The sequence below is a fragment of the Bombus fervidus genome, chromosome 5 (assembly GCF_041682495.2).
Source record: "Bombus fervidus isolate BK054 chromosome 5, iyBomFerv1, whole genome shotgun sequence".
NCBI classification, from domain to species: domain Eukaryota; kingdom Metazoa; phylum Arthropoda; class Insecta; order Hymenoptera; family Apidae; genus Bombus; species Bombus fervidus.
This window is the reverse complement of record NC_091521.1, coordinates 15,092,427-15,102,331: the sequence shown is the minus strand read 5'-3', so window position 1 is coordinate 15,102,331 and position 9,905 is coordinate 15,092,427. Positions and strand designations below refer to the sequence as shown.

At 34.3% G+C, this 9,905-nt stretch overlaps 1 protein-coding gene across 2 annotated transcripts in view; it reads right to left on the bottom strand.

Moving 5' to 3' along the window:
* Nucleotides 1-6,576: 6,576 nt before the first annotated feature.
* The window catches only part of Dlp (glypican dally-like), a 139,871-nt gene continuing 136,542 nt past the window's right edge, over nt 6,577-9,905 (bottom strand). For both annotated transcript variants that reach the window (XM_072002913.1, XM_072002914.1), the window contains exon 8: nt 6,577-9,189. In XM_072002913.1, coding sequence (XP_071859014.1) covers nt 8,852-9,189 — 338 coding nt within the window. In that variant the 3' untranslated portion in view covers nt 6,577-8,851. The remainder of the gene's footprint in view (nt 9,190-9,905) is intronic.

The window sequence follows — 9,905 nt, the reverse complement described above, 5'->3', positions numbered from 1 at the left end:
ATAATTTCAGGAATTTGCTGACGTCCCCGAATGTCAGGATCTGTCATACGCTGTCAATGAGTATAAAACTTCTCGGGAGGAGACGATGTGGGATCCGAAAGTGGATGTGGAGGAATGGATCCATCACTATTCTTGCTCAGCCCGAGTTATTTTGACATACAAGCAGCAACACGAGAGCATGCCAAGCATAGGTGCAATAGAAAATGCGTGTTCCGGTGTTTCGCAACAAAACATCTTGGATGTTCTTCATGAGTGCAAGTATGACCCGGACGAAGCGCTCCGAATGATATTTCAGAGAGATATGCCACAGCAAGTTATTGACAAATGGAAGCCAGAGGAGATGGTGAGTACCATGCATTTGATTTTGTATTAAGAAACGAACATTTGAATATTGATAATTTGGTGATCAAATTAAATTGATTATGAAAATAAAATAAAAATTTCCAATTTTTACACTAGCGTACAACGTTTTATGTTTTAAAAGAGATCCTTTAAAGAATTTTAATTGATATTATATAACTGGTAGCGTTGCCTTTTTTTTTTTTATTTGTTACTATACTTGTGCTTATATTTAATTGTGCAAATTCTTTTAGAATAAATTTGCTCATGGAATATTAAAAAAAAAAAAAAAACTCTTCTACGCCATTGTAGTCTCCTTCGATGAAGGATTAAACATTCTAATCTTTTTGTTGTTTTTTTGACCTTACAGAAACTCTTCACGGATGGTATTAAGAAATACGGAAAAAAGTTTTCTATCATTAGAAGGAAGCTGCTTCCGCATAAACAAGTGGTAAGTTTATTTTCCTACTACGATAGTTTTCCATAATGTATTTTTTGTATTTTCGTACTGTACCTATCAAACGATCTTGCTAACAATATACCATTTTTGTATAGTCCTTTTTATTTCGTCTCCAAGAATTAATTTCAAAGAATAAATGAAAACATTTGTAATTTTGTGTTCGCAGGGAGATTTCGCGGAATTTTACTACGTATGGAAACGAAGCAGTATGGCAGAAGCTTGGAGAAAAGCCCGTGCGATAGTTAAAGCCAAAGAAAAGGAGATGGAAGAGAAACGTTCGAAGCAGCGAACGAACAATAGTCCTTATAATCTGCCGAATAACGAACTTTTTCGTGAACTGTCGAATAACAGAATTATGACACGCAGGGCGACTGCCGCTGCGATTCTCTCTCTGCAAAATGGCAAAGTAACCGATGACGACAGTAAGTCGTCTAGATCGACAAGTCCATCGGAGAAGTACGAAGAAACTTCTAGCGCAGCAGGGTCCTCAGATTCTTCGATGGAACATGTCCAAAAACCAGGAAATCATTTACCGGAAACTGCTACCTCGGAAAAAAGTCCGATGAAGAACGAGTAAATTTTGGAAAACTATGAACCAAAGACATAAATGGAAATCGTCACATCCACGCATGATCGTTAGCTTTGAAGAAGAATCTGAGGATGAAACTGAGGAAATTAAGTGCGTCCCTGCACCCATTATACCGCAGTGGAAAAGGCAACGAAGATGCGAACGTTGTTTAATGATACTCAAGTGATTTATCAATGTGATATGCAATTCCTAATGTAAATAGTTAGTTCCAATTAGATTTTTATGAACTTTGGTGTCATTTTATAAGACACAGCGAACGAGGAATATAATTGGAATATAATATAATTGTAAATACGTGTACAATATTGCCACAATTAAGCATTGTTTTATATACTTTTGTATCTTATAACTTAGTATGTAAGCCTTTTCATTTAGATGAAATTCTCTTAACGCGCAATACACAGCTACCTACTATACATATAAGCAAAATCATATGTGATATTGTTAGAATTTTTGTTTATGTTTATAGCGTATGATGGTTAATAAATTTTTGATGAAAGGAAAAATGTGATTTACTGCATTTTTAAATATTCCACTTTTATTCCATACGATCGGTGTCATGAAATAAAATTCTTTGTAATTTGATGCTAGCGCAATGTAAGAATGTAACGGCGAGATATTGCTCGGTTTCTCTATATGAGATTTTCGTGAGATGAGAGGCCGCATGGCGTGAGCATGGTGTATGGGTGTATGGGTGTATGTGTTTCTGTATGAGAGGGTAAACAACAATGACGTGGCGAAAACATAACTCATGAGTCTCTCACTTTTCCGGAATAATCTTGTAACAGCCACATTCGCGCTATGTCACGTCCATTCCTTTCTTTGTCTTCGAAACTCGCCCGCTTGGGTATTTGTACAATTTTAACCATTTTGCTACTAATAAAATGTTTCATAAAAAGCATATTCGTATTTCTTTTTATACCAACCTTATCCTTATACATATAAAATAAAAATCCTTTTACAGAGAATTTTACATAGTGAACTATATTTACAAAGAAAAAAAAAAAAAAAAAAAAAGAAAAAGAGATTCAACACGAATATATGGTAAAATTAAAATTTAATAAAACGTTCCAGTACCATGCTGTTTACTAGACGTGCAGGCTGCCAACGAAAGCTCGACGCGACAACGACGCAACGCCGTTCTTTAGTAGTCTGTTACTCTAACGCGTTACACTTTTTCCTGGTTCTCGTCTTTTTTTTATATTGCTCAAATCCTGCTGCTAATTAGCGCGACGATAATCAATTTATATTTGCTAATTTTGCACTTAAAAAAAAAAAAAAAAAAAAGAAAAAAGAAAAAAATAAAAAAGTTAAAGAGTGAGTTTGAGGAGAAATCGAACGAGATTTGGTTTACGAAGCTGCACGTGGTAGAAAATTCACGATAAATCGATTTAAGTCTACGATGTGGACAGTTCCGACGAACTGGATCGTTCGTGGACGCTTATCACGATATGTAACAGGCAGTGTCGCTGTTTTTGTATAGAATTTACGACTGTTTCAATAAGGAAATTCACCACTTTAATCTTTCTAACCTTTTAACTTCTCTGGACCTTAGGATAGTAATTTGGTCGCTGATCTTTTGAAGATTGTTACAATCGTTGATTGATTGTTGTAGATGTATGTGCAGAATACTTTAATATGATCGAAAGAACGTTTTCTTCGTAACAATTAACGATTTTGCTCAACCCTTTATTCTCGAAATATCTGATCGGTTCCCTCAATCTTACTTTTTTGCGCATGAATAAGAAGAATCAAAATTCAAATTTACGCGTAAAGAATTGCATCTTTGTATAGTATCCATTTGTTAGAAATGAATGTTTAGTTGATTTGTTGACCATTATTAATGATCTAATTCTTGATAGCCAAAGACGTAGAAAATAGAAAATTATATGTTGAAGTTGTATATTTCAAAAAAAAATCAAATAACAAATCCGTAAACTGAAAATATAAAGAATCGAGTACAAAGGGTTTCAAATACAAGTTTTATATTCTAATTGTCGGAAAGAGGAAATTTACAATTGCACGCACAACGTTCTCGCAATCATTGAGAATTTCACTAATTTTCACTTATACTCATATAAATCTTGTTTTCCATCGAACTGGGGCACTTTGAAATCCTTCTCGTTTTACAATGAATTCTTCTGTCACAATTCGTATCATTTGCATTCCATTCCTCCAGCAATAGAAGAACTTTACGAAAGAACTATACAACGAAATTGCAAAGAGACCAAACCGGCATTCTTCCGTTCGTCTAATATTTAATTCGTGCTTCTTTCTTTCACCACACTAAATACATACACAACAAGTTGTCAAAATTCATTGGCTTACATTGTTGCACTTGGAGTTGCTCTGATTTCATGAAATTGAAGGAAAAACAGAGACGTATATGATAAGCTCGAGTCCCATGCGATTCTGTGTACACGCCTTGAACTTTTCCGTGTTTTAATTGCGCGAACCTTTCTTACGAACTTTTAACTATTACGTTACGATTAATTGTACGAGGGATACTCGCTCTTCCATTTTCTCTGTCCACGTAAATTCGTTTTATTCGTCAAAGTTCCCGCAATTGGAATTTCACACAGAATTTTTATAGCGAACCAAAATCCATTTTCTCTTGTAATTCTTTTTTACGCGATTTTCAGGAAACCACTGCACTCATTAATAACAGAACAATAATCAGTAAGAATCAGTAAGAATATACAACGTTTAAATTTAATCTGTGATTGATTTTCTGCCGCAAACTTTCCTTGGATTGTAATATTTCTATGCAACAGACGTGAAATTACATGTGCTACTCGGAAAGTTCTTCTTTCTCTTCTTTTTTTGTTTTCCAATACATCGTACGGATTAAACATCATTTAAGAGATTCATGATCGAATTGAAAATTCACGTTGAATGTCATAAACGGCTCGGCCAAGTGCATTCGCATCTGCACTTTCATTTTTACGGTCGCATGTATAAATTCTTATTGTAAATTCATAGATTATTAAGTATAATTAACTGGTTACAGTGGGCTAATCTAAAACAGAAAAGGGAAAGAAATATCACGTAATCTTAAAACGATTCTGCATCGAAGGTTCCACGAATACGATCGTCGCGGAAATCTAGGCTGCTCGTTACTCTTTACAATGGCGAACAACGTAAATACGGTACTAGGAATAATAGTAAAAAAAAAAAAAAAAAAAACGTAAATGTATTTTATTCGAACGTTAGCTGATTTAACTCCCTTGATACGAAATAGATCTCTCGAGAAACATAATCTTCTTCTTAATCGAACTGTACTCCTACATAATTTTAAAATCTTTTTATTTTCGTTCTTTTACAGTAACATTAACGTAAATATAACGTGTAAGTAATTATGAATTATGTATTTCTATTTTTCCTGATAATAGTTTAAAGTCCTATAATTTGTAAGTATTTTTTTTTTTTATACTTATTGAATTCCGAAGACATGGATAATTTAGATTTGAAATTCTAAATGATTTAATTAATAGTTTCATAAACTATCGTAATTAAAATTTTAGTATCAGGGGAGTTAAAGACGAATCACGTTCGATGCTATAAGATACTATTTAGCAATCACGTCGATCCGACAAAGCTGTTAAAACACAAGGGTTGCTCCTATTTATCGTACGTAAGGAACTCCCATAGTTTCAGGAAAGTTGTTTCAGTGGTCCATAATTCTTCCACGGTAAAAAAACCCTGTTCCCTGTCTTCGTATCCTTAAATCTTCTCTTTTTAACAAACTGAACACTACAACGAATATTTAGTCTTGTACGCGCTCGAATTTTGGAAATAATTCTTAAGAAAATTTCAATAGAATTTTTAAGGGGATCGTCGAACGAATATCTGCCGAAAAGATTGCCTTTCAGCAGAAATGTAACATTTATAACTGAAATCTATTCGATTTTTAATGAAAATTAACCTACTTTGAGATTCTCTTCTTTCTTATTTCTATAGGATTTTCATATAATTACCGTCATCCTATTTCCCTGCTTTAAATGCAAAAAATATTTTTATTATAACTTACAGCTGAAAATTTACTATCGTAAAGTCACTATCGTAACGTCAAGATAAGTTCGAAATTCACACTGTTGAGATTGTGGTGTTCAACTTGTTAAACGTTCTTTCTTTTATCCAACAAGAATTCTACGCGATTCTATATACAGTGACTGTCTTTAATATTCGGAAACTATAGTATTCTATCCATTATTATTCTGTACATTTGACCATAATTAAATTAACGTATCTTTTGTTTTTTCTGATAATAAAGCGTGTATTTTTCTTAAATAATTTGTTAATAATATATTATAAATATATATATTAATTTATAAAAATAATATATATTAATTTGTCAAATAATATATTAGTAAATGTAGTATTCGTACGTTGGAAAAATCTTCGGACACTTAATATTTATTTGTTGATTACATTTCTACAACTTTGATATATTTTACAAGCATACGTTGGGCAAGATGTAGAGCGTACTTCGAAATATCAGTTATTGCTTGAAAATCATTGTCATCAGTCAGAAATGTTGAATACGAAACAGAAAAGCGAAGATACTTCTTTTGACGCGCGACGATTAGTCATTTTCAATCGTGAAAAAGGAAAATTCTATCGGGGGATCGGCAGTATTTTAAATTTACAGACATTATGAAAATATACAATTTTATACGAGAATCGTATAAAGTGACTTCGTCAAAAGAAATGGCCAAAGATACTTGATGAACGAGATTAAAAATATAGACATTTTCAAACGAAATTTAAAATAAAATGTAACTGCAATGGACATTGAAAATACATTAGAATTTTATCGTGGTATTGACCCGAAGCGTAAAGACACGATAGTTCAGGAATATCGGTTATATAGTTGCCCTTGCGCGTTATATCCACCACCGTAATCATCGGATTTGATTCCAATCGAAAACGAGTATCGCGCAAAATTATTCACAAAAAATTATGACAAACATGCCACATCGATTACGACGCGTAATAAAACAAAACGGATATCCAACAAGATATTGATATTTAAAAAATTTATATGACATATACATATGTATTTTTCATGTAAAATTATTGTAGAAAATTAAACGTTTGAATATTTTTCCGACGTAGAAATAATACATTTCCTAATATATTATTTGCTATGCAACGAATTATTTAGTTTAAATAAATAGAATTTGCGTTATCATCAAGAAGAATATATACTTTATTATCGTAAGAAACAAAATATATGTTAGTTTAATTATGGTGAAACGTACAGAGTAGTAGCGGATAGAATACTATAGTGTCGCAATATTGATAGGAATCACTGTACGCGCACAAGATTCCTCTTTCTTTCTTTGTCTCGCGAAGCCATGTATTTTCTCAGACGAGCAGGAAAGAAGGAAAGAACCGTGTAATTTCCATTTCTAAACTTACCACTTGTCCCGAACGCAACGTATAATTTTTATATTAATTTCACTTTGCAATAATTATAATAATTATAATATATATATATAATAATATAATTACAAATAATTATTCATAATATTTATTTGAATATTTTCACTAGATTTGTATAGAATATGTCCTTTCGCCCTCTTGTTTTAGGCTCGACGATGCCAGCGTGTGATAGCGGCCAACATCACTCGTTTATTTTTTTTTTTTTTACCTTTTTATTACATTTTTATTTTTTCTCTTTTTTTGTTTAATTTTATCACAGGAGCCTATTCTCGACCGCTCGTTCTACGCTTTGACTCGTTTCGTCGAGTTTCAATTGCTAGGACGATTTCATTCGAATGGCGGATGATAAAATATTATTTTAAATAAATAAAAAAAGGAAAAAAAAATTGTCGAAGGAAAGTCTAAAACCGTAGATAAAAGAATATCGTCAAATAAATTTCTTTTACCGATTTGTACAATTAAAAAATCGGCTGTCGACTTCGTCGAGCATTTCGCGTTATTTAACGATAATCAGTAAAAGATAATGAAAGTAATATGAATCGTTTATCATACGTTAACCATCGTCCTACCTTCATAATTTTTCATTCACCACAAACTTTCTTCTCTATTCACAACTCTTCAAACAACACTGATCAACAAGAGACGGTTCTCGAGTTAAAAAATAATCGTATTATCTCCTCGTGAAAACCGAAATAGTTTAATCGTCCTTCTTATTATCTTTTCTCCTTCGTTTTATTTTGTTAAACACAAACATCAATGTTTCGTGTGTTTCGCCGAAATCTGACATTCTGAGCGATGCTTTCGAGCTTGACGCGAACGAACATCTCTCGCCCTTCGAGCTATAAATCTTTCAAACGTTTTCAGGGAAGGGCAGCTGGAAAAGGAAATACGACGCTCGATAGTCAGTCCTTGCGCTTCTCGTATACTCGCTTCCATGTATCTTTCCTGTACGTTCAAGGCCATTTAGGTCCTCGATGTAATCCCTGTTCCTCCTACGCCACTACATTTCAAAAGTTTACGACCGATTCTGAAAATAACGTAATTAACATCTGGTTTTATTTGGAATTGTTCAATTTAGGATTATATGTCCATTTTGAAAATTTAATACTTTTACTAGTGTAAAGTATACAAAAAGTTGGATAACTTCTCCCGTTGAGAAACAAAATTGACCTGTGGGCCGTAATCCCAAACCCATGGTACCCTACGAGTGCCCGGGTCAGGTACGGCGTAATTGTCGAGGTACAGGCTCGTTAATTAAAATTCTGGGAATAATATATTAAACCAATGTTGAGGTCGGTAATAATTATTTTTAGACCAAAAATTTCTTGCGATATCATACTAATAATACATTGTAACAATATTATCAATAGTAATTTGTCAATCGCAACATAATCTCATTGATAATTTAAATTTAATTTAAATTTATATTTATGAAGAGGTAAAAATCCGCGATATTTGAATTACGAATTTATATTCAATCGTGTTTTCGATCATGCTATACCAAACGAATCGAGAAGCATACTCGAAATTTATTAATCACCGTGGGGTTTAAGTATCATAATCCATTTAACCCGAAAAATTCTACAGTGGCGCAAGAGAACGTAGGAACTGGAAACAATATCTCTAACTCTAATCCTTCTAGAGTTGACCATGCCACTCGTCCTAAAGGCACGCTCGTCAGTCGTGCAAAGGCCCGAAGGTCAGTTGCAGATATAATCCTTCATAAACGATTCCAGTCTTCCTCTCGAATTCCGTATCAGCAAGGATTAAGCTGTTTACCTTATTAATGGTCATTTGGGTACGATACCCAATAAAGTAGATAGAGAAAGTAAAAGAACGCTTTCCCTAATGAATGAAAAATTACGTGACGTCGGAAAGTGATTTTCATCATCGTATCCTCTCTTTTTCTCGATTGGCCGGCGTGTTACAGTACTGTTCCAGTCGAGGTGTAGTCACGTAACGTTAAACGGAATATTTATTTACATCGTCCTGCATTGTTCTCGAAAACCACATGATCACAGCCACTCGGTGAGGCAGCCACCGAACCACATCACCACTATGGGCACGAGATACGTTGTCAAAGCACGAGACAAAGATACTTTCTGTCTGCTCGCGCCATTGTCCACGCTGGACGTGCCGTTGTTGTTGTTGATATTTGTCTTCTGCTCTGTGTCTTTCCTGGCAGGCACGACTTCCGGATGATCGACAGGAGGAGACTGTTTCGGTGTTTCTGGTGGCGAAGATTTCGGTTCGTAGCCAGAGCCTTCCTTGAAACCATCCTCGTCGTCCGTGATCGGATCTTGGTCCGGACTGTCGCCGGATCCACTTCCAGAACCGTTCCACTCGGTGTCTTCTGAAAATTAGATTGTTAGCCGGTGACAGTGAGCCGATTAGTAAGTTTTGAATGTGGTATGGTGGCGATGGAGAGGAGAGGATTCCTTTTTGGAAATGTTCTTTAAGTCTTCTTGGACGATGGTCGTGATCGATCGATTGGTGGATTTAAAAGATGCGAAGGAGTTAGTCCAGGAGTTTAGTAGAAGACTCGAAGTTTTTCTAGCACGTCCTACGCAGGTTTTCTTGAGATTTCGATCGTGTTGTTTAACACTTTGCGGACTATCGTCGCATATATGCGTTCTGCGTAAGCCATCAATTTCGCCGGCAAACTCATACGCGTTCGGCCAAAAAAAAAAAAGAAAAAAAAAACTGGTAGAGTCAAAAGACTCGTATGTTATTTTACTTATCCTGTGGAGAATCTGTGTGTGTACATGAGTCTAGAATTTGATATTTGCGAACGAAAAGTGAGTTGGCAATTTTACGGGCCCATGGTACGGCCCTGTCCGTAAAGGATTAACAAGATACTTAGGTATTAACATAGGTACGTAGGTATTTTTAGCTATTTCATTTTTAGATATTTCTAGACGATGATAGAAAATCGACTCAAATCGATGAATTTGAAAGATGTGACAAAATTAATAGAAGAATTTAACAAAGAACTCGAATTTTTTATGCGCATGTTATACAGGTGTTTTTGAGGTTTCGTGTATATCGTTTAGTAGGTATTTTTATTTT